This window comes from Chiloscyllium punctatum, chromosome 48 (assembly GCF_047496795.1).
Source record: "Chiloscyllium punctatum isolate Juve2018m chromosome 48, sChiPun1.3, whole genome shotgun sequence".
Taxonomy (NCBI): Eukaryota; Metazoa; Chordata; class Chondrichthyes; order Orectolobiformes; family Hemiscylliidae; genus Chiloscyllium; species Chiloscyllium punctatum.
The window spans coordinates 45,573,953-45,600,307 of NC_092786.1; the positions used below are offsets into that span (position 1 = coordinate 45,573,953).

Below are 26,355 nucleotides of genomic sequence, written 5' to 3' on the forward strand. Positions count from 1 at the left end.
TCTAATTTGCAATCTCAGCAGAACAAAAAGATAATACGTTCGCTTTGTTGCATAATGCTCCTTTTATTTAGGACATCAAAGCCAGCTATTTCCTCAACGTTATGCTGTCAGATCCAATTAATTAAGTTCTGTATATATCTAAATTAAAGGGCTCTTGTGATGTAGTGGTAGTGTCCCTACTTCTGAGCCATGAAACCCGGTTCAAGTTCCATCTGCACCAGAGGTGATGCCATGACATCTCTGATGTGGAGGTGCCAGTGTTGAACTGGACAAAGTTAAAAATCACACAACACCAGGTTATAGTCCAACAGGTTTATTTGGAAGCACTAGCTTTCAGAGCGCTGCTCCTTCATCAGCTAGTTACCTGTTGGACTGTAACCTGGTGTTGTGTGATTAATAACATTTCTGCACAGGTTTTTAAAAACAAAATTAAATCTAAATGAATACTGTGACTATATATTTTAACAATATGATGCAACTTTATAAAATGGTATTCATGCCAGGTAATTTGCAAGAAAGGAATGTCTAATGAAGTACTTGGAAATTGAAGTCCAGAAAAATTGTCTTTCCTCCTAGTCAATAGAAATTGAACTTAAACTTAGTTGCAGTCATTGCTTCCCTTTGTAAGCAGATACAATTTCACCAAACTGCATATTTCTATATATATGCACATTAGATGGGGACACATTTTGAGTCTGTCTCTGAGTGAGAGTGTTAGTTAAATGATACAATGAAGCTTGCAGATGTTATAAATTTGAATAATTTTAGTTATTTTCATCAATCCCTCATGCTGTAAACATTGCAAGCCACATTGGGAATTCTAAATTTAATTTGGGTATCTCAGATTTTCTCATTTCTATTTCTCCTTTTTTTTTTGCTTAATCCTGTATCTCAACCCATCTTTTTAATTAGAGAGGAACCAGGGAGAGGAGGATCCTAAGCTTTGCCTTTGACCCTTTCCAATGTGAACTACTAGCGAGTGCAATGTGTTTTATTGATTTTATTAATTGATCTTGTATATTTCAGTCCTTGTCAGATGGGTGGTGTACTCCAACCAAAAATACTTATGATTCGGAGATGCCGGTGTTGGACTGGGGTGTACAAAGTTAAAAATCACACAACAACAGGTTATAGTCCAACAGGTTTAATTGGAAGCACACTAGCTTTCGGAGCGATGCTCCTTCATCAGGTGATTGTGGAGGGCTCGATCGTAACACAGCCTGTGTTACGATCGAGCCCTCCACAACCACCTGATGAAGGATCGTCGCTCCGAAAGCTAGTGTGCTTCCAATTAAACCTGTTGGACTATAATCTGGTGTTGTGTGATTTTTTTTTTAACAAAAATACTTAGTGTGACGCCAATTTACACACAGGCCACTGTTTTTTTTGGAGCAGCAAATCACCTTAATTTAATGTGCAAGTCAACAACTCTTCCTCCTTAAGGAAGTTCTTATTTCAGGGATGGTCATTGTATGTGAACAGAGCACATTCTGGGATAGAAATCTGTGGAATAATTTCATGAAATACACAAGTGTAAATTTGAGGCGGGTCACAGAACAAATTTGTTTAGTCAAAGACTGGAGACTATCTATAAGATTCAAAGATTAGAGGTTGATTCAAACTGCAGTTGGGTGGTGGGATATATTGGGAAAGCTAGCCTGATGGGTCTAATGCCATTTTCTGCTCCTTAACCATGTTGCATGTTCCAATGAATCTTTAGTTTTAATGCTCCACAGCGTTTGCCAATGATAATTTGTTACTTGTCACTAATTCAAGTTCTGTCATCCGACAGAGTTGAGTTTCCTTGACTAACAGACTGGCCTCACCTTATCATCAATGCATATTCATTGCTTATTTTGTTAAGGTTACTGATAACTTTTTTTTTGCTCTGACTTTTAAACTTAAGCTTCTCTAATCTTTCTCCATTGTTCACTCCTTTTGCAGCGATAGATAGAACAAATAACTCTCCATGTTTGGGTTTATGTAGGTTGTCTGACATAGAAACAGGCTGTTTGTTCAGCTCAACTGGTCCATGCTGATGCTTATATTCTATTCAAGATTCCCTCACATCTTTTTTAATTTAAATTTATTATTGTAACTCTTTATTCCTTCCAGGTGTATCTATGTTATCGCTTCAACCACTCTCCTGTGCTGGTATGTACCAGATTCTCACTCCTCTTTGAGTTGAGAAGTTTATTCGGATCTCCTTATTGGATTTCTTTATATTGATAGCTGTCATAGAGATGTACAGCATGGAAACAGTCCCTTCGGTCCAACTCATCCATGCCGACCAGCTATCCCAACCGAATCTAGTCCCACTTGCCAGCACCCGGCCTATAACCCTCCAAACCATTCCTATTTGTATACCCATCCAGATACCTTTTAAATGTTGTAATTGTAGCAGCCTCCACCATTTCCTCTGGCAGCTCATTCCACACACGTGCCACCCTCTGTGTGAAAGAGTTGCCCCTTAGGTCTCTTTTATATCTTTTCCCTCTCACCCTAAACCTATGCCCTCCAGTTTTGGCCTCCCCCACCCCAGGGAAAAGACTTTGTCTATTTCACCTATCCATGCCATTCATGATTCTGTAAACCTCTATAAGGTCACCCCTCATCCTCTGATGCTAAAGTTATGCTTTTGTTCACAAAAGGAAATATTCTCTCTCTCTGTCTCTATATCAACTCAATTAAAATTTTTCATAGTCTGAATGACTTCTTGAGTTATTTTGAGTCAGCCACCATTTTTTCAGAAGAGGAGACTTGGCCTGTCAATGTAAATCCACACTTCTGACATCCTCCCAAGAAATTACCTTTCCAGCCTCTTGAGTGCCTCATTATTCTTTCTGTATCCTATATGAATCACCTGAGGGTAATGTTTTCATCTGGGACTGATTAAAGCTGACCTTTCAGCTCTTCTCGGTTCTGGCTTGGTCCATACTTGAGCCCTGCATTGGAACTTCTAATGTTCACTTTTTTAAAAAATTCTATTCATGAAAACCAGAGGTGTATAATTGTCCAGAATGTTGTAATAAAGACTAGAGCAAGCTTTGGAATAAATTACTCCTGGTGAACAACAAGAAATGTCACCAGTAAGCCTTCACCATTGACCCAATGGAAAATCCAGCCAGTCTTATGTACCCTATCCCTGTTAGTTCAGCATTCAGTACAGGTAAAAGCAATCAAAACCTACATAAACTATACAGTCAACATGGATAAATCCACTTGTTTTTTTTGTTTACTTACTTTATTAGTACAATAATTGAATGTTGGCAGTAATCTAACTCTCCTTCGGAAGGACATTGAACTTGATGTTGGTTCATACGGTTCTCGATTTACTTATTCTTTGGGGTGTGATCATCATGGGCAAAGTCAGCGTTTGTTACCCTCCTCTAATTGTCCTTGAACTGTGGTTTGCTGAAGGGCCATTACAGAGGGTAGTAAAGAGAAAACATGTTGTGGTTCATATTCATCATATAGCAATAGTTGCTGCCTTTTAGCCAGGGCCTGGGATATGGTGGTAGATTACTTGCACAAGGAATCATTTTATATTTCGGAAGTCAGACGAGGTCCAGGGATTCTTAAGCATACTGTAAATTACAGTAAATCAGCACATGAAAAACACAATCATAATGACTGGCGCAGTGCAGGAAGCCGGTGAACTCCTGGTGGATCTTTGATAGAGCTTTCCTGTTAAACCCACAGTCCTGTGATTTTGTTTTCTTCTAAGCGTTCTTCCAGTTCTTTATTGAATTGTCCCACTGAACTTCTTTTTATTACCCATTTCAGATCACAAAAATCACTGTTTACTTTGTAAGAAAGTCTCATGATCGTCATCTCTTCATGTGATCTAAGGCAAAATAATTTTTGGATTGCCTTCAGATTTCAAACAACTTGGAGCAGAAAATACATACAGCATAACAAATGCAAAATAAATGTGGTATTACAAAATTATTCAGACCAAATGACATTTAAACTGCATTTTTGGTTTTGTTTAGCAGTTTTTAGTTACAAAACAACAACAAAATGTATCTTGTCCTCCAATGTTTAGTGTTTTGAACGGCTTTAGAATGTTTAACTGTGCAATCTCCACCCAGTGAATAGATTTGTTAAAATCAATCTCCTACAAAATGGAGGTTTTGGCTTAAGTTGACCATTTTTTTTTGTGCTACTGACCTGTTGATACTCCCTTCTGTGACAGAATGTACTATATCCAATTGCCAGTTGTTCAGGATGAATGGGCCAGAGAATTGTTGATACAAGAAAAACGGCTTGGTCTAAATGCTTCAAGTAACTTGACTGAAATGATTTAACTTCAGTCAGGAGACAATCATATTTGTGCCTCAATGTAATATTTGAGGAGACAGAATCAAATTGTAAACTGAATGGTACCCATTGCATTTCCAGTGTTAATTTATTTCAACTTGGTTTCTCTACTTTTTTTTTGTTAACCAGTGGAGATTAGCATTTTAATAGACATAAAGTGAACTTCTCCTATTCTGTGCAACCGGACAGTGTGTGTAGATCATCCATCATCCTGTCCTTGGCCACAACAGGCTACTGGCTCCAGAATAATTTTGAACTACATAAAGCTCGTCTGACTGTGAACAGCACAGCTGGCTACACCTATTTATTTCTTCCACACCACTGGTTGCATTGTCCAGCTATAGTAAATAAAGTTAACATCCAGAAAATGCAGACCCTTTTGTCTGTTTGGACTTGCCTTGGAGTGATCCAGTTCAACGGTCACAGTGACCAGTTTGGTCACTGTGTACAATCATTGGCTAATCTCAGCACTAGAGGTGGTAAGGGTGATTGTTGTAGAACTTATTTTTACACAGTTTTAAGTTATTGATACTGCTGTTGAGCAGTGTCCATAGCCCAATTTTCAGTTAAATGTGTGTGACCATGTTTTGACTCATATGACTAGTTTCTAACTAGCCAAAGATAGAGGTTAAAATCTAACTGGCTAAAGCCTAGGGGAAAAAGAAATGCAAACAAATTTTTTCCCCATTGAGTTGCTCACATGTTGAAGTTTGAATGTGGGAACGCACAGCACATTATGGAGTGGTAAACCAGGGAGCAGCTTTTAGCCTGGGAACTGTGTTCAACATTTTACCATTGACACCATCAAATCTTGGAGAGAGGAGTGGGTTTGTTTCTTTAATAATACTGGTGAGGCAGTGACCCAGTGATTTCCAATTATATGTATCAGGGAGAAAATATCTTCAATGCAATCTGAGAATTGAAGTAGTTGTCTAAACTGCGAAGAGCTTTTAGTTAATGATTGACAGCAAGTTTGACCATTAAGGCAATGCCATGTTTACTCTTGAGCCCTACAACAGAGTGGCACTTCAGCATTTTATTTATTGAGTCAGAGATACATAAAGTTAACTGCAAGTACAACAGGACTCCAGTCCTGAGCCAGGAGAGAGGAATAGACTGTGGAGATAGAGGTGATGATAATTTAAAACCTTTTCCACATGGAGTAGCCGACTTTATGGGTAAATTTGCTGATTTTCGTTTCTCAAATTTAACATCTTCCTTTAAAATGTGGGTGACATGACTAAGTTATTGCCTGTCCCAAGTTGCCTTCTGGCATTAAGAGGCAATCACAGTGTGTCTGGTTAGAATCACACGTGTGAAACACTCTTTTCTGAATCATGGAATGAATCATGGAATCTCTACAGTGTGGAAACAAGCCCCTTGGCCCAACAAGTCCATACCGCCCTCCAAAGAGTAACTCACCCAGACCCATTCCCCTACCCTAGATTTATTTCTAACTAATGCACATAACTTCCACATCCCTGAACACTATGGGCCATTTAGCATGGCCAATTCACTTCACCTACACATCTTTGAACTATAGGATGCACCTGGAGGAAACCCACACAAACACGTGGAGAATGTGCAAACTCCACACACAGTTGCCTGAGGCTGGAATCAAGTCTGGTCCCTTGCGCTGTGAGGCAGCAGTGCTAATCACTGAGCCACCTAATAATCAATCAGCACAAGTGGCTGCAGTGGGATTCGAACCCACGCTTCCTTAGAGGCTGGAATCTCAATACAGCAATTTAGACCACTGGGCCACACTACCAGACAATTAACGATTGAATTGGATTACTGTGATAACCTGGCAAATTCTTTTGTCTTTCATTGCTTGTTTTTCTAGTGCCAATCCCCAAATTATCATATTATAATAATTTACATTGGCGATATTTCTCAGGATTGTTAGTCCTGTACCATTTTATAAAGTGTTTATAAACCTCCTGAAACTGTTTCTAGAATCCAATTAATGACTTTAAAAATGAGGTAATTTACTTGCCAAACAGAAATATTTGGATATTTTAGACATATATAAAAGAATACTATTCACTCATTACAGTCAAGTATCAAAATCACTTTCAAAAAAACAGGGGATCTTTTAAAATTGAAACAAACTGAGTGAATTACTTAACTCTTAGTGTTTCTTTTGTTTTTAACTGGCAATGTTACTTTTGTCTACTTTGAGATATTCATGCAAAATAGCGTAGTTAGCATGTTATATCAGTTAGTAAAGTGTGACAATCAAATTAAAAATACAATAAGTGAAATGTATAGATCAACTGATTCACGTCAATTGTGTTATAGGTTGAAGTGCTTGTCTAAAACTTCATGGCTGTATTTTTAAATAAAATAATTTAACATTGTTTTACATGATTAGGGAAAATAAAAGAAAGACTTTTAGTCATAGGTTAATATCAAACGTGACCATCTGCAGAGATTTTCAACAAGTCTGTACTGGGCGAAAGGTTTATGTGCCAAAGTTGACTGTATGGATATACTTCCTCTCCAGAAAACAACTCCCTAATGCGTGTAATCAATGTTGAGACTGCATTTTCAGACATAAGCAATCAAGCTACAGATAAAGCACCGACACCGTTTTGTCTTCAAGTTTTAGATGTGTTGTCAGAACCATAACGGTTTAGTGAAAAACCTGTGAATAAAGTTGTTAAAACAACAGGGGCACAAAACTCCAGAACTGAAAATGGAAGCACTGGGGAGCTGGTTGAGAATTTATCATTTACAAATAATGGTGTTAAACAATTATTATCCATTGGTAAATTTAAGCAGCAGCAGAAACTCATTTATTTTTCCTTATTGTCCATACTTTTCCATAGGTAATACATTAGTTTTCTAAAATGTGAACAGTTTAAACTCTTCCTACAGTAGTTGGGTAGATTGATGGGGAAAGGAGAGGTTATTTTTCACAACATAACACTTAGCAAATTCATATGTTAGGCAGGGTTTGTTAAACGCAAGGCCCTGAACCTGACTCTAGGGGCTTAGTTCAAGCAATTCAGACTAGTTTAACCAGCTTGTTTTAGTTGCCTGACCAGGTTTTGTGTAATGAGTCATCCCATCAAACAGAGCTAGAGTTGCAGGTCGATGATACAGACCAAAGCTCACCAAGCAGTTTTGGATCTGTAGTTTATCCCATGACTGACAGGGATCCTCAACAACATCAATCTTGCTGTACCACATCTAAGTTACTTTCAGTATAAGCCAAGTAAGCATGAAACATTACCTTTCTGTTCATGTTGATTAAAGTTTGCTTTTTTTTAATAAAAGTGTGCAGCCGTCAAAATATAAATTTAGTGGCATGTTTAGCTTTTGCCTGAAGACTAACATAGTGACAAATTATGTTAACTAGTTCGCCTTCTTTAATTTGACTGTTTTAGAAACTAGAAGGACTGCGCACTTGGGATAGCACCAGCAACTGATGCTTAAAGATACTGACTTGAGGAGATGGCTCCTACAGTTTGAATATTCACCTAGATGTTCTTGCACCTTAAATGTAACCTATTCCATAATCATAAATTGCAAGTTTCAACATTAAATAGTACTGTACATCAAAAATCCTGACGAGAGGGAAGCAGCTGGAAACATTAATTAGCTGGGGTTTTTATTCTGTAGATAGGTTGCCTGTGTTCAATATTCAGTGCACATCATTGTAATCACTACAAATTTTAAAAGGTGTCACTAATATGATTATATCACGGCCTTGAAATTTTACAAGATGCATGCATAAAAATTTATATATCCATGACATACATTTTTGATAACATCTCAATCTTGTGCAAGAGCTGTGGGTAATTTGACTCCATGAGATTTTTCTTTCCTCTCTTCTCTCCAAGGAGAAATAATGTGATTATTCTTCATTTTTGGTATTACCTTGCGATGTACATAAACTGATGGCAGCAGCCATTCAAAATATTAAAGTGCCTGTAACCTTGAAAGTTATGAAGGTTAAGGAAAGCAATTCTAATTACTGCCTGAGTGGCTGTAGAAATTAGCATCCCCAAACTTTCTGTTTTTTATCAGCAATATACCAGGCTGAGAGCAATGATAGCCCTTCTACTTTTTATGGTGTAGAAACAGAAACAAGTATCACCTTTTCTCTACTATTTATTAAGACTTTTATTTTCAACACGTTAATGGAATGAGTGTTGTTTTTGACTTTGATCAGAAATAGTAAATTGGCCTTTCACAAGGTTGGGTGCTCTTTTGAAATGTCAAATCTCATGTTTGTTCTCTTTTAGTTTTTGTACCCAAACTTATGGTGCACAACATCTCATTAGCAATTGCCAAAGGCCCTGACTAGGACAAACTTTATCTCATTTTGTGTACTAAAGATCAAGGGAACCTGAATTAGTAAATGTTACGTTTTGTAATTGTCTCCACTCAACAGCTGCCTACTGAATCTAGATCATCTCCTCCTCTGTGATAGGGAGTTATTGTTCACAGGAACAGAAGGAGAACACCACATTATCATCACATTCAGCTGTAGAATGAAAGTGTTATGTGGCTTTGTTTTAAACATACGCTGTATCTTCACACTCCGCATGTCATTTCTAATTATTGACTAAAGCAAGCTAGTGACAAGCAGAATATACTGTCTGAAAAGATTTGGAGAATGTATTTTAAAAATAAATGCAATGGTATGGTAATTTTACAGATTACCATGGCATGTGCTGTGACACTAACCATTGCTGGCTGGACCTGGGCTAACTTGCTACTGCCATCTTCTTTCTTCTTCCCATTCTGAAGAAGAGTCATATCAACATTTTGAGTCTATCTCTTTTGTTTTCTTTCTAAGTGTGACCAGACCTGCTGAGTTTCTCCAGCACCTTCTATTTTTATGTCAAATTTCCTCCATCCATGGTACTTTGCTTTCATCCTCTTTCCTTGTCTGGGTTAAGAGCCAATTTGGCCTACATTGTTCGGGAAAGCCCACTGGTGAATCTTAACAAGAAGAGGGTATCATCTTGAACAAAATGGATTCTGTGGCATAATAGCGATCGGGCCAAGACACATTCGTAACTTAGGTCTGTGGATGTATACCTTTCAAGATGTTCTACTTTTCCCCACACAAATCCTTATAACATTATCAGATTGGGTGGAGCTTAATGCAGTCTTCCACATTTACCTTTTCAGAACCATGTACTCATAGAACACTTTCTGAACTAAACAGTGCATTTTTGTATAATATTGGCATTGTGTTCAAATTAGATAACGTAATTATTGCTCATTTTATTGGCGTCATTTTGTCCATTCTTATTGGGAATCCTTTGGCCCTTGATATTTGCTGCAAGAGCCTCCAAATGGAAGCAGAACAGCCCTCCTCCTGTGAAGAAGTGTTAAGCAAGTGCCGAGAATTCGAGACAGCAGTGATCCATGTCTCTGCAATTGAGGCAGTTATACAGTTGGTTTAAACAGCTGAAGGCTCAGAAGCAGTAGAATGAACCCGTGTTCTTGTTTTGACCCATTGTCTGCTGCTGGGCACTGTGCGTGTGGGGACAAAGCTCTCCACTGAGGGAGAACAGCCAATTGAGTGAGGTGCCAGAGGGCTGCCCGCACCTGGGAAACTAGAGCCTTCCATATGTCCCCTGGAAAGGGATAGAGAAAATTGTGACGTCAAAGCCTGCAGGATTTGTGAGCTGTACAGCATTGTTCCATGAAAGAATTGCTAAATTCAATACGACCAGGAATGAAAAGCAATTTGATCTCTATTACAGTGCAGGGAAAATTTGAGTCATTCTATATATTTCTACTTCGTTTCTGTTGAATATGATATCTCCTCCTTTAATAAAGCAATTAAACTCGATATGAAGCACCAGCTCAAACATGCTCAGTAACAACTCTACTGCTGCAGTTTCTCCATAGGAATACCAATGAACGACAAACTGAGTTTGTACATGTTTACGTAGAATCCCTACGTGCATCTGAAGAGCATCACACCCACACATAACCCCTGACCCAATCCCTATAACCTTGTATTTCCCATGGCTAATCCATCTGGCCTTCCACATCCGACAGAGATTTTCCTACACCTCCACACACGAGCTGTGTCTGTTGCGCTTGATGTGGTCTCCTGTACATTTGGGGAGACAGGACAACAATTTGCGGAATGTTTTTATTAGATTAGGTTAGATTCCCTATAGTGTGAAAACAGGCCATTCGGCCCAACAGGTCCACACCAACCCTCTGAAGAGTAAGCCACTTAGAACCAGTCCCCTACCCTATATTTACACCTGACTGATGCACCTAACACTGTAGGCAATTTAGCATGGCCAATTCCCCTGAACTGCACAACTTTTGGACTGTGGGAGGAAACCAGAGCACCTGGAGGAAGCTTACATAGACACAGGGAGAATGTGCAAACTCATTACAGTCCCCTGAGCCAGGAATCGAACCCGGGTCCCTGGTACTGTGAAGCAGCAGTGCTAACCACTGAGCCACCATTTCAGAGAACATTTCTGGCGCACACGCACTAAACAGCCCCACTGCCCTGTGGCCAAACACTACAACTCCCGGCCCACTCTGCCTAATACATGCAAGACATAGGCCACCTCCACTGACACATTCTAGCCACCCAACACCTCGAGGAAGAACGCCTCATTTTCCACCTTGGGACCCTGCAGCCACACAGGATCAATGTCGATTTCACCAGTTTCCTTATCTCTTCTCTTTCCCCCTCCCCCCCACCTTATCCCAAATTTAACCCTCCAACTTGGCACCATCCTCTTGAACTGTCCTACCTGTCTGTCTTCCTTCCCACCTATCCACTCTGACCTATCACCGTCAACCCCCACCTTCATCTACTTATCGAATTCCCCACTACCTTCCCCCAAGCACCTCTGGACATTACAGGGCAGATTAACATGGTCAATGTACCAAACCTGTACATCTTGGGGATGTGGGAGGAAACTGGAGCACCCAGAGGAAACCCAAACTGCACACAGACAGTTGCCGAGACTGCAATCTAACCCAGGTCCCTGTGCTGTGAGGCAGCGGTGCTCACCACGTGCCACCCCATAAAGTTGACTCTGTAGAGCTAAACCATCTCAGATGGATGAAGATCCAAAATTAGTGACAAATCTGGAATTAAAGATTATGTTGTACCATCACAAATTATAAATGGTTAACTCTGGATGTGCCACAAAAGTTAGTTTCAGGGAACAGTAAATTTAAGCTCAGATAACAAAAAAAACTTCTCTTTGTAAAGCTTGCCTCTGCTGTGAGGTGACATAAGATCAGTTTGCAGAATGTGGATGATTTTGTTTGCACATGGAATTTTTGTACTGAACACTCATCAAGTGCAGATTCTTCAACTTTTTTGGCATTCTGTGATCAAAAATATTTATCAACAAATCAATTAGCTTGCAGAATCACTTTGTCAAAACTTGCCCAAAGATTTAAGCTTTGCTCATTCTTGTCTTTTCTTAATAGTCAATAATAAATAATAAGGTTTGCTTAAATCAAAGCTGTTTATTTTAGCTCAATTCCAAATCAAGTGAAAAACAGCTATTGATATGACAAAAATAAAGTAAGAAATGACTTAATCACAACCTAGGGACGTTCTAATGCTTTTCAATGCCAATGAAGTCCTTTTGAAGTATGATTAGTGTTGCAATGTAGGGGAACAAAACACCAAAGCAGCAAGATTTTATAAAAAAAACAAAAGGTGTTAGGGAAACCGAGTTAACGCTTTGAGTCCAAAATCACTCTTGCTTTGACCTGAAAAAGAGAGAGAAATGTGTTGTGGTTTATGCTGTTGAGGATAGTGGGGAAAAGCACGTGGAACAGAAGTGAATGTCTGGGAAAGATTAAAAGGAGGTAAGTACACAGAGGAGGCCTAGAACAAAGGGCAAAGTGTTGTGGAGGCAAGCAAAGCATAAATCCAGAATTGGTGTTAATAGCAAAGAAGTGCTCTGACTGCAAGCAAATGACCATGACCATTCCCCAGTGTCTACGTCTCAATCAGCAGACAGGAACATCCCACCATCTACAAAAAGAAGTTGCTTGATGGTTAGCTGTTGATCCAAGGCAGAGTACTGTTTTGGATTTCATTATTAGATCACTCAATTTCTTCATCAAGTTTCTTAACAGTTTTTTTTTTAAAACAGTGTCATATTGGATTTAAAACTACATAAAGCCCCTCACTATTTTATAAACCTGTTTAAGGTCACTGCTGACCCTCCTACGCTCCAAGGAATACTGCCCCAGCCTATTCAACTTCTCCCTATAACTCAAATCCTCTAACTCTGGCAACATCCTTATAAATCTTTTCTGAACCCTTTCAAGTTTCACATCTTTCCAATAGGAAGGAGACCAGAATTTCATGCAATATTCCAACAGTAGCCTCATCAATGTCCTGTACAGCTGCAGCTTGATCTCCCAGCTCCTGTACTCAATGCTCTGACCAATAAAGGAAAGCAAACCCCAAATGCCTTCTTCACTATCCTATCTACCTGCGACTCTGTTTTTAAGGAGATATGAACCTGCACTCCAAGGCTCTTTGTTCAGGAGCACTTCCTAGGACCTTACCATGAAGCGTATAAGTTGTGCTAAGATTTGCTTTCCCAAAATGCAGCACCTCGCATTTATCTAAATTAAACTCCATCTGCCACTTCTCAGCCCATTGGCCCATCCGATCAAGATCCTGTTGCAATCTGAGGTAACCTTTGCTTGGGTGAGAGGGGAAAAATATAAAAGAGACCTAAGGGGCAACTTTTTCACACAGAGAAAAGATATGTATATAGAATGAGCTGCCAGAGGAAGTGGTGGAGGCTGGTACAATTGCAACATTTAAGAGGCATTTGGATGGGTATATAAATAGGAAGGGTTTGGAGGGATATAGGCGGGTGCTGGCAGGTGGGACTAGATTGGGTTGGGATATCTGACCGACATGGTCAAGTTGGACCAAAGTGTCTGTTTCCGTGCTGTACATCTCTATAACTCTATATTGGCAAGGGAAATTTGTAGATGAACATCATAGAATTTAAGCTAAATTAAGTAAAGAACTGTGGATGCTGAGAATCTGAAACAAAACACCCAGCACTGGGTCACTGAAGAAGTCATCCTGAACTTGAAATTGTAACTCTGTTTTTCTCTCACAGATTCTGTCAGACGTGCTGAGTTTCACCAGCACTTTCCTTTTTTTGTTGATGATAGAATTTGTGTTTTGACTGTGCTCCAGAATGTAGTGGAAGGAGTTACAACCTGGGGAGGTGATGGCATAGTGGTAATATCATTGGACTGTCAATCCAGAGATCCAGGTAATGTTCTGGGGTCCCGGGTTCAAATTTTGAATTTGATTAAAAATCTGGAATCAAGAGTCTAATGATGACTATGAATCCATTGCTGATTGAAGGGGAAAAAACACTCATCTGGTTCACTAATGTCCTTTTGGGAAGGAAACAGGCACCCTTACCTGGTCTGGCCTACATGTGACTCCAGACTCTCAGCAACATGGTTGACTCTCAACTGCCATCTGGACAATAAATGCTGGTCTAGCCAGTGATGCCTTCATCCTGTGAATGAATCTTTAAAAATCACTGGTGTTGATGCGTGATTTAACCACTTCTGTTTTTCCTTTTGCTTTTTGCAGGTAGCTTCTGTTTTGCGAAAGGGAGACCGTGTGGCCAGCATGAAGCTCTGTACAGAGTATTCCTTCTTCACAGTGACCTTCTTCTTATTGCTGATGGTTTGCCCAACAGCTGCCGTCAGCTTCCCGGAAGATGACGAACCCATTAACACCATTGAGTTCCACCGTAAGTACAGTGGCTCCTGGAATATCATCATTCAGCCTGTGCTTGTGCAAATATGAGTTCAGAAAAAATAATTCACAGAATCACCTGACAGTGTAAACCATTCAGTCACTGAATCTAAAAAAACAGGCCTGCTGTTCAAGGCAGTGTAATAATTACAGTGCAAATTGTAATCTGCTATAAAAATAATCATTATTCACGTTGCATAGATTAATGTTGACTTTATAATTCACATAATTAATCTTGATTCTACTTATAAGACATTCATTTTACCATCTTATCATGCAACTAATACACTTAAAAATAATAATTAATTTCTGCTGCAGTTGTCACTTGTAACATTCTTACTACACTGTTTACTCAGTGGTTGAACTAGGGATATGTGTCACTGGCCAGATCTGTTCAGCTTAGCTAATTGGGTTTGACTGCACATGAACAGTAACACTGAGCCTTCACTCCTCTCAATGAGTAAACATGAAAAATGCTAATCATTGAATTGTACAGACAGCAAGGCCCCATGAAGAGGAAACAAAGAACAGAGTAATCTTTTATGATGATGGATGTCCTGGACAACGTTCTTTGTTAAAGCGGGAGGACTTCTGCTTTTCTTCAAGTCGGGTCATGTTTTGTAAGCAAGCGGCTAGGAAATTGGTTTAACATCTCAGCTGAATGATGGTGGCTCCAAAGATGCAGCATGTCCTTAGTCATAGAGTCATAGAGATGTACAGCACGGAACAGACCCTTCGGTCAAACTTGTCCATGCTGACCAGATATCCTAACCTAATAGAGTCCCATTTGCCAGCACTTGCCCATATCCCTCTAAACACTTCTTCTTCATATATCCATCCAGGTAAATTTTTCAATGTTGCAATTGTACTCACTTCCACCATTTCCTGTGGTAGCTCATTCCGTACACATTCCACCTTCTGCATGAAAAAGTTGCCCCATAGGTTCTTTTTAATTCTTTCCCCTCTCACCTATGCTGTCTAGTTTGGACTTCCCGCGCCCTAGGAAAAAGATTTTGTCTACCCTACCTATGCCCCTCATGATTTTATAAACCTCTATAACGTCAGCCCTCAGTCTGTGATGCTTGAGCTTGGAAAGACAGCCCCAGCCTGTGCAGTCTCTACCTATGACTCAAACCCTCCAGACCTGGTAACATCCTTGTAAATCTTTTCTGCACTCTCTCAAGTTTAACAACATCCTTCCAAAAGAAGGGCGACCAGAATTGTACTCTGTATTCTAAAAGTGGCCTCACCAATGTTCTGGACAGCAGCAACATGCCATCCCAACCTCTGTACTCAATGTTTTACCAATGAAGCCAAGCTTACCAAACACCACCTTCCCCACTCTGTACCTATGAATCCACTTTCAAGGAACTATGCACCTGCACCCCTAGGCCACTTTGTTTGACAACACTCCGCAGGACCCTACCATTAACTAATTGCACAATCCTTTTTGTGGACCTTGAATTTACAAACCTTTTGACTCAAAGTTGGGAGTCCAGGTTGCAACAAGTCAGGAAGTGTGGTGCTGGAAAAGCACAGCCGGTCAGGCAGCATCCAAGGAGCAGGAGAGTCAGCATTCCGAGCATGAGCTCGTCAGGACTTAATCCTTGAAACATCGACTCTCCTGCTCCTCGGATGCTGCCTGACTGGCTGTGCTTTTTCAGCAACACACATTTCGACTCTGATCTCCAGCATTTCCAGTCCTCACTTTCTCCCTGCAACAAGTTGGTACAGGATCAACAGGATCCAATTTGCCCAAACAGTGCTGGTCAGTATCAGCTGTCTCTATTCCATTGACTACAAAAGGAGCTCAGGCTGGCTAGTCCGAGAGCTTCCTGACTGTGAAAGTCTCTACACATCGACAAAGTTCAAGTCATGTGCAGGCTTGGAAGACTTGCAACAGATCTGGATGGCTGCTGCTGTAACAATGTTTTGAGTTCAATGCCATCTAGGAGAAAATATTCTGCTGCCTAACTAGAACTTCCTAAGGACAGTGCCCTGCATTACTGCACTGTGGTTGCAGTATACGCCTTATAGAATACAGTGCAACAAGCCACGAAGCTTACTGAAACATTATCTCCTAGCTCCATGGCATTCAGTACTATGGAGGCCAGCAAGATCTTTGGAATGCTGCTGCTATTAAGATCGCTTTAAGACACACACCATCTTAACTCAAACACATTACTGTCACTGGGTCCAGAACTGGAATTTGCTGCTGTAATACCTCAGGAAATCTGAGTGGAAAGGATCGTAGTTTATTAGATTAGGTTAGATTCCCTACAGTGTGAAAACAGGCCCTTCGGCCCAACAAGTCCACACCAACCCTCTGAAAACCAACCCACCCCCCCTCTGACTAAAGCACCTAACACTATGGGCAATTTAACATGGCCAATTCACCTGGCCTGCACATCTTTGGGAGGATACCGGAGCACCCAGAGGAAACCCACGCAGACACGGGGAGAATGTGCAAACTCCACACAGACCATCACCCGAGGATGGAATTGAACCTAGGACCCTGGTGCTGTGAGGCAGCAGTGCTAACCAGAGCCAGTCATCCTGTTGCACAAGAACTAACCCCTGTCTGGAGCAGAGTTCAGCAGGCCCATCCCATGACCTGTTTTATAAATATTTTTTAATCATCTGTTCAAAGATGTTATTACACAGCTTTGGAGCAGATGGGAGTTGAACCTGGATCTCCTGATCCAGAAGTAGGGACACTACCATACCACACCACAAGAATTCCTTGGTCTACTTTTTTTTGCGTCTATGTCCGTATTCCATCTAATCATTTTTCCCCAGCAGTTCTATATTTTGTGTTGACTTAAATTAGTTTAACATGTACATGTATATTTCCGAATCTGGCAACATTTGTATTGCAATGTTTAAGGTAATACAGTATCAAGACTTGTAAACAGAGAAACCCTTCCATAAGAGCAGATTTGCCAAAGTGAAACAATAAACCAACAAACTGCAAATGCTGGAAATCTGAAACCAAAACAGAATTCGTTGGAGAACCTCAGCAAGTCTGGCAGCATCTGTGGAAAGAGAAATATTAACGTTTCAACTCCAGTGATCCTCCTTCAGAAGTTCTTTTTCTCTCTCCACAGATACTGCCAGGCCTGCTGAGTTTCTCCAGTAGTTGCTGTCTATGCATCAAAACGATCCTGGCTACAGCGACGTGGACTAGAGTAGGCAAAGTGAGAAGTCACATGACACCAGGTTACAATCTGACAAAGCCACACAAGCCTTTGGAGCACTGCTCCTTTGTCAGGCGGACTTCACCTGACGAATGGGGAAGTGCTTTGAAAGCTTGTGGTTTTAAATAAACCTGTTGGACTATAACCTGGTGTTGTGTGACTTCTGACTCTGGCTACAGTGGGCATTCCTTCAACATTCACCATCCTGTTCCCTTGATGTTCAGAGGAACTCTGTGACCGGTGAACAAAGAGAATTAATACATTAACTGAGACATCTGAATCAGTGAGCAGGAGAGTACTCTGAAAGAATACTTTATCAGTACCAGTAACAACATCTGATTGTCTGACAATCATTAATTAGAAAACAAATGTTAATGTCTTGCATGCTTGATGTTGATCACCGAAGTGCCAGCTTTGTTTTGTTCAAGTAAAATCAATCTACAATATGATGCATTATGTTTACAAATGGTTTGTACGAGATACATGCCTCCAGTTAATGTGTTGCATAGATCTCAGAGCGATGCAGTCTTGTGTGACCACATTCTGTATTCACAGATTCAAGACAATATCCAGTATTCAGAGGACGGCTTTTAGGAAACGAGTCTTTTCATAGATTGGACTATCAGCTAATGCTGAAAATCGAAGATGTACTATATATTGCTGGCAGGTAACTGAGCTACCATAGGTTTTTCTATTCCTTGCCCTTTTGTTTTACATTACCGATCTAAACATTTAAACTTAAATCCTCTAGTAGGAATTTGCATCAAAAGTATGTTTTTAAAAGGAAAAAATAATCTTAAGCTTGAATGGTTAGCTCAATTTTAGAAATGTAACATACTAAACACAGTTACACACCGAACTTGTATTTTTGTTTTAGGGACCAAGTCTATGCTATTAATTTAAATGATCCGCCAAGGGGAGAAATAATTTCGAGTAAAGTAAGTATCTCCTCTTTTCTTCCCTTTTCACATCAGCTCTGCCCCTCCACCTGAACCACTATGTATTTTGGTCATATGGACTAATAAACAAATCCTTGGGTGAACTAAATACGTACTTGTCTGGTTTATGTCCCAGTGGTGATTTGGCCTTTACCACCAAATCAAATTTTCATTTCTGTCCTGATTCTTCTGACACTTTCTTCTTTAAGCACCTTCACCTTGTTCCATCTCCACTGCCTTTCCTTTAATTCCTCTTTAATAATGTGTCTTCCTCCTTATCTGCATGCTGTCCTCTTGACCACATCATCCATAAACATACAAAGTCAGTTTTGACATGTCTGCGGATAACACCCAACTCTGTCTTTTCACTGTGCCTCAACCGTCAGCTGCCAGTGTTTCTCGAACAGGAAATCCCAGTGAGCTGCAATTTCCCCCACAGTGAAAGACCAAAGCAATTCCCTATGGTCCTTGACACACATTTTGTATCTTTGTCCTTCCTTTGTGCAATTAATGAAATCCTGTGACCACTCAGTTGTAAAGACTTCCTACCTGTCGATCTGTAATGTTGACTGCCAGAACTCTGACTCAGCTCGTCAGCTGTGTATTGTCTCCAGAGATGATGATTACAACACAGTCTTGACCAGCCTCCGATTCTTGGTGGAATTGGTTTGGCTTGAGATGACCAATTGTAAGGGAAAGAAATCACGAGTTGGAGTGGTCTACAACCCCCACTTAATAGTAACCACAATGTGGGATAGAGTGGATAAGAAGAAACATTGGGTCCTTGACATAAACAGATATCAATAATCACAGGAGACTTTTCACCTCCATTTGAACTGGGAAAGTCACATTGGCAGGGGTGAGGAGTTCATAGCGTACATCCAAGATTGTTCCTTAGAGCAACACGTTCTGGAACCAGAGAGCAGGTTATATTAGACATGCAACTGTGTTTTGTAACTATTGTGTAGGGTGAACTAATGACCTCAGAGTTAAGGCACACCTAGGTAACAATGACCACAATATGATTGAATTTTACGTTCAGTTTGAAAGGCGGAAGATCAGGGCTCGGTCTTTAAAACCTAAATAAGAGTAACTGTGTGGAAATGAAACTGAGCTAGCTAAATTGAACTAGCACATTAGGCTAGATTTAGGTCAATAGAGACTTCCTGACAGACATTTAAGAGGATATCTCAGAGTTCTCTAGTTCTATAGTAAAGGGAGGATCCATCATCCACAGTTAATTTAAGAAATTAGGAAAGCTTCAAATTTGAAAAAGCATCAAGTTGAGCAAAAATGAGCAGCATGTCCAATCACTGTCAATATAAAGAATAGCAGGGATTGCCTAAAAGATTAATCAGAAGGAATTAGTATGAGAGAAAGCTAGCTGGGAATGTAAAATTAGATTGCAAGAGTTTCTATAATTACTTAAAAAGAAAAGTGAGTAAAGTGACTGTTGGTTTGTGAGAAAATGAGAATGGAGAGTTAAGAGATAATAACGAAGTGGTGGATGAAATGGATAAATAGTTTGCTTCTGACTTCACTGTAGGAGATACCAAATACATTTACAAAATAGTTATAATTCAAGAGGAGGAAGGATGAGAGGAGCTTTGTGAAATAACAATCACAAGGGTAATGGTACTAAAAACAATGTAATGTTGCTGCAGATTGACAGGTCTCCAGGTCGGGATAGACTTCATCCTCTAATCTTAAAAGAGGTTGTATTGTTCTACTTGTTCAAGAGCCTCTCGATTTAGAAAAGGTTGTATCAGACTTGAAAGTAGTAAACTTAAACTCTTTACTTAAGAAGGGAGAGATACAAAACATTAAGTTAGTTCATTTGTCATGGATAAGGTATTACAAACAATTATTAAAGGGGTTATAGCACTTCAAAAATCTCAAGCTGAGGAAGAGTTGGCATGGTTTCGTCAAAGTGAAATCACATTCAACCACCTCATCGCAATTCTTTGAAGGGGTAACGTGCTGTGGATAAAGGGGTGCCTGTAGATGTACTATATTTGGATTTCCAGAAGGCATTTGGTAATTTGCTGTTTCAAAGGTTATGGTGGAATACAGCTGTCTGGCAGAAAAGAGAATATGCGTAAATGGATCTTTGTCTGATTGTAGGATGTAATGAGCAGAGTTTGACTATGCTGAGGCCTTGCCTTTTGTTTTTGCAATTTGCATCAATGACTCAGACAATGGGTGCAAAGGCACGGTAGCTGAATTTGAAATAATGCCAAGATAAGTAGGAAAGTATATTGTGAAGAGGATAGAAGTAAGTCAAAGACAAATAAAGGTAGATTGAGTGAGCGGGCAAGATGGGAGTGTAGAACTTGAAGCACAAGCAGATCAACCATGATCTTATTAAATGGTGGCCAAGGTTCCAGCCAAACGATTTATGTATGCTCCCATGTTTTACCTCCACCAAATTCCTGCTGTCTCTATCGTAGCCTGCATCCTTTCTTTTCTGATCTCAGACAGTTTCACTACCATTCCACTTCACCCCCCAGCCCTATCATCTGCCCACACTTTGTGACTCTAGCCTCTTGATCTGTCCACCCTCCACTCCTTCAGCCTAATTATTAGCAGTCATCCTTTCATAAAATATAAGAAAAAGGCTGGCTGAATGGTGATGGTGCACTAATATGAATTGTAAAAAGCCCATCTGCTTCACTAATGTCTTTTTTAAGATTAGATTAGATTCCCTACAGTGCGGAAGCAGGCTCTTCAGCCCAACAGGTCCACACCGACCCTCCGAAGAGTAACCCACCCAGTCCCACTTCCCTCTGACTGATGCACCTAACACAATTTAGCATGGCCAGTTCACCTGAACTGCACATCTTTGGACCGTGGGAGGAAACAGGAGCACCCGGAGGAAACCCATGCAGACACGGGGAGAATGTGCAAACTCCACACAGACAGTCGCCCAAGGCTGGAATTGAACCTGGGCCCCTGGTGCTGTGAGGCAGCAGTGCTAACCACTAAGCCATCGTGCCACCCTAGGGAAAGAAATCTACCATCCTTACCTGGTCTGGCCTATAGGTGACATCAATGTGGTTGACTCTTAACTGCCCTCTGGACAATTGGGGATGGGCAATAAATGCTGGCCGAGCGAGCGCACCCACATCCCTTGAAGGAATTTTTCAATAGTTGTCTCCACCTTTATCCTGCTTAAAACTCTCTGCCCCACCATCTCCCTCTCCTGAACATTACCAAGATTTTAAGCACCTAGACAAATATTTCTTCCTTTGGTCTTTGATGATGGCGCTGTTGTTTGCTACATTAAAACACCATATAAAGGAAAATATGTTATTTCAGTTGTGTACTACCATCCCCACTTTCCTTTATCTACGCTGTGCTATTTGTCTGTCACTGTACACTTAAAGAAATGCTAACAGAGCCTGCCAAACTCAGCAGTTCTGACATATGAGTATTCGGTTGAAGCAGCCAGTTTGGTCACTGGAGGATGTTACAATGTGGCAGATTGTCCAATACTTTGTGCTGAGCTTGTAAAATCGTAGAGCTCTCAAGTTGAGTGGAGGTTTTGCACTGCTTACTCTTGCATGACAAAGGAAGGGATGCACATGATCATGTAGATAGGGCTTGGACAGGATTGAATCCTTCTAATCCACAATGCAGATTCATCTGAAATATTTGAACAACCGTACACCCAGGTAGAGTGAGGGTACTATTGTATAGCTGCAGAGTTACTGTAGAAAACTGCAAAATAATCAGCTAAAGAATATAGAAGATGAAACTCCTTCAAGAAATTATTTTTTAAATAAAGATTGCAAATTCTTTTTATTGGATTAATGAGGACAATTCGAACAATAAATGTAACTATGCACTTGCATTGTGACAGAAACTAACCTGGAAATCAAGACAAGAAGACCGAAATAACTGCGCTATGAAGGGCAAACACAAAGTAAGTATTATGAATTATTGCCTGCCAATACAATTATTCTCCAGTAACCAGCTGATTTACCACAGACACTGCTTAGTTCAAGATCTGTATATAGTGAAGTACAGAATACATTGTATTAGCTGAAAGACAAAACTATTGATTAATATAAATACCTATGTCTCAGATAGATGCACTGAGATAGATTGGAATGATTGGGAGTGACATATTGATAGATATTTGAATGAATGGGAATACCTGTAAAGCATTGATAATCTAAGTCTGCACCAGACATTCATTTATCTGAACTATGCTGTGTTTAGACTGAGACAGACTACTTTCATTTATTATAAACTGATTAAATCAGAGATGCAGTATCTATCTAATGCACTTTGGGATTTATTTTTTTCCATTAGGACGAATGCCACAATTTTATCAAAGTCTTTGTCCCCAAATCTGACGGAACAGTTTTTGTCTGTGGCACGAATGCTTTTTACCCTGTATGCAGATATTATCGGGTGAGTAATGATGAGACTTTTGGTCAATTAAAATTAGATGCATTGTAAAGAATTGATTCCTTTTTCTGCAGAAATAAGCCCAATGTGACTTCTGTATTTCCAGCAATCCATCAACGGTTTGGCACTTTGCAGACTAAGTGATTAACAAATTTAGTGGAATTAGAGCCTGCAAATGTGTATATCACTATCGAGTGTGACTTTTATAAGCTCTCTGAATAGCTCAACCTTTGCATTTGAAACAAAGTAAAATGGACACCAAGGTCAGCCAGTACACTGCCGAGCATAAAATTAAAATCCAAAAAGAAATTCCAAATTTGCAGTAATTAAGTATTAGAGGCTTTGTGAAACTTTCATTTCTGAAAGGAGTCTTTCAAATTTAGATCTCTTTACTGAAAGATTTTTTTTCAGGTCAGAATGGTATGAAAAATATACTTCAAAAATATTAATAAATCACTTCAAAAAGAAGCTTTTTTTTTCCTTTGTAATATTTCAAGTTTGGAAAGTTTTTAATGCGAATCTTGAGGAAGAGCAGAACACTTGAATACAACAATAGTAATTGCATTATAGCCATATAAAATGTTATTGCTTCACAGCTGTTGTACAGAACAATGCTGACACAAAGTATAATATATCTTCATTTTATGCAGTTGGATACTTTGGATTATAATGGTGAAGAAGTCAGTGGATTGGCACGATGCCCATTTGATGCCAAGCAAACCAATGTTGCCCTCTTTGCTGGTAAGATGTTCATTAGCAATGAATCTAAATGATTGATGATGTTTATGTGTCGATACAAGCTTGGAAAGATACGACAGCTCATTGTGTGCCAAGTTTGTGTCACAAACATTATATTTGCCCATTATTCATTTCAATGTGGAACTACTCAGAACACCAACTATATACATTTATAGCAATTATATATACAAATAAATAGAGTAACAGTATCCAGGAACTGTTATTATACTCTAAAGCAAATGCTGGGGGACATTGTACAATTTGAAAAATCACACTGGAGTAAGTCTCAAACCTGTAACTTGCTTTACGTCTGTTTAATTTTCCAGACAATAAATTGTACTCAGCAACAGTTGCTGATTTCCTAGCCAGTGATGCAGTCATCTACCGTAGTATGGGGGATGGATCGGCTCTGAGGACAATTAAATATGATTCAAAATGGATCAAAGGTAATGCTAAAATCATGCAGCCTGTTGAATCTGACCTCAAGGTTACCACAGATAAAGCACACACCTTTGTTCCTAGACATTAAGCAATTTGTTAGTAGTGTTTCTAACTCCCAAGTGGGTGACAAAGTTAAGAGTTTTGTGTTTGGCTGAGTATGCTAGAAGCTAATAATACATGTTTAATCTATTTTTTCCCTCACAGAGCCCCACTTCCTGCATGCTGTTGAATATGAAAACTATGTGTATTTCTTCTTCAGAGAGATAGCTGTTGAACATAACAATCTTGGAAAGGCAAGTATCTCCTCTAGACGTGTTAGTTCACACTCAAATAAGCGTGAGAAATATTAATGAATTTGGTCTAAATAAGCAAATTGCTGAATTTGTATCAGCACGCCCAGTAAACATATGGCAGGTTTGTTCATGAATATTTGTGTTGACTGAACTGGATTGCACATTTAGAAAGAGTGGGAGGTTATAAAGTGTTAGGCATTTCCTTTTGATACAATTAGAATCTGTGTTAAAGGGATTTATGTTGGAATTGCTGCTGAAGATCTTGTTCCTTTTACATTTGTTCTTTAAGTGGAAATCTAAGGTTGACAGACATTATGATCAATTTTGCAAAAAGATTTCGAAAATTTATTCTTCTCTCTGAAGGTTCCCACTTATAAATATTTTATTCTCACTAATGCTGTTCATGTTACTTGCAATCCCACATAGATTTGCCATGGTAAATTATTAAACATTTTACTCATGGTTAATTAAAGCGGTTACAACTCAATGACCATATGTTTTTCGATATTGTAGCACAGGTCGGGGAGTATTCTCCTTATTTGGAATTCCATTTAATAAAAAATTTCCAAGCATTAGTTACCAATGGTACCTGGAGTAATTTATTAAACGTAGAGAATAAATGCACAGCAATGATATGAAATCAATCCTTTATTCCAGCTCGGCAGAAATGTTCAGCGTGTCGTTTATGTTTTTTCCACAGGCCGTTTATTCACGTGTAGCAAGAATTTGCAAGAATGACATGGGAGGATCACAACGAGTGCTGGAAAAACACTGGACATCATTTCTAAAAGCTCGTTTAAACTGCTCAGTTCCTGGAGATTCATTCTTCTACTTTGATGTGTTACAGTCTGTCACAGACATTACAGAGATCAATGGGTCACCTGCCATTGTTGGAGTATTTACAACCCAGTTAAACAGGTGAGGAAAGTTATGAAAGTTATTAGACTTGGTGTTAAAAAGGAGGGTGAGTTTGCAGAATTTAACATAGGAAACCTTGAGGTTTGGGTTTCCACATGTGCTGCATTTAGTGGACTCCGTGTCCCCTGCCCATCCACCCATTGCCTACATCAGTTTTATTTATGGGTTTAGGCCAGTGACATAGGGAAAGTCCTGGAACAGACCACGTGAGAAGATAAACCCAATCCAATGGGACTGGTAAAGATGGGTTCTCCACCGTTTCTCCTGGTCCACAAGCTGTAGTGTAAAAGCACCTTTCATCTCTCCAACTGACATCTTTACCTTTCTTCAACTGAAGGGTTTTCCCACTTTCTAACCTGCAAATGGGCTAAATCAGAGACAGCAAGATTCCTTATATTTGTTACCCTCATGGAGAACAGACCTGCTCCTTCGCCTGCCTCTATTACTTCCAGAGGCCGGCAGGTTGGAATGTGATGTGAAAGTGGAGACTGCAGATGCTGGAGATCAGAGTCGAGAGTGTGCTGGAAAAACACAGTAGGTCAGGCAGCATCCGAGGAGCAGGAAAATCGACGTTTCATCAGGAAACCTCGATTTTCCTGCTCTTTGGATGCTGCCTGACCTGCTGTGCTTTTCCAGCACCACAGTCTCAACTAGAACGTGATGTGAGCCAATCAATAGACAATAGGTCCAGGAGTAGGCCATTCTGCCCTTCGAGCCTGCACCACTATTCAATATGATCATGGCTGATCATCCTTAATCAGTATCTGTTCCTGCCTTATCTTCACAACCCTTGATTCCACTATCCTTCAGAGCTCTATCCAACTCTTTCTTAAATGAATCCAGAGACTGGGCCTCCACTGCCCTCTGGGGCAGAGCATTCCACACAGCCACCACTTTCTGGGTGAAGAAGTTTCTCCTCATCTCTGTCCTAAATGGTCTACCCCGTATTTTTAATCCTGTTCCCTTTCAGCAGCTCAATTAAGCCTCTTCACAAATCAAATTGGTCAAAAGGAATTTGCGGAAGGAAATTTTAAAGCATTGTCTTCCCTTCTCGTACAGCATCCCTGGATCAGCAGTGTGTGCCTTCAACATGGAAGATATTGAAAAATCATTCAAAGGAAGATTTAAAGAACAAAAAACCCCAGACTCTGTTTGGACAGCTGTGCCAGAAGATAGGGTACCAAGTCCAAGGTGCGTTCCTACCATTACCATTCTCAACTTTAATATCTGGGCAGGGTCTTGACTCAGTTGACTCACCTTGAGTCAGAAGCTTGGTGGATTCAAGTCCCATTCTCAGAATTGGAACACATAGTCAA

General features: G+C 39.9%; 1 protein-coding gene across 10 annotated transcripts in view; it reads left to right on the forward strand.

Moving 5' to 3' along the window:
* sema6d (semaphorin 6D) overlaps window positions 1-26,355 on the forward strand; it is a 295,419-nt gene that overhangs the window by 251,489 nt on the left and 17,575 nt on the right. For all 10 annotated transcript variants that reach the window (XM_072565102.1, XM_072565100.1, XM_072565105.1 and 7 more), the window contains 10 exons: window positions 13,931-14,093; window positions 17,851-17,962; window positions 18,173-18,233; window positions 22,096-22,158; window positions 22,551-22,652; window positions 23,300-23,390; window positions 23,714-23,833; window positions 24,033-24,121; window positions 24,822-25,039; window positions 26,099-26,230. In XM_072565102.1, coding sequence (XP_072421203.1) covers window positions 13,931-14,093; window positions 17,851-17,962; window positions 18,173-18,233; window positions 22,096-22,158; window positions 22,551-22,652; window positions 23,300-23,390; window positions 23,714-23,833; window positions 24,033-24,121; window positions 24,822-25,039; window positions 26,099-26,230 — 1,151 coding nt within the window. The remainder of the gene's footprint in view (window positions 1-13,930; window positions 14,094-17,850; window positions 17,963-18,172; window positions 18,234-22,095; window positions 22,159-22,550; window positions 22,653-23,299; window positions 23,391-23,713; window positions 23,834-24,032; window positions 24,122-24,821; window positions 25,040-26,098; window positions 26,231-26,355) is intronic.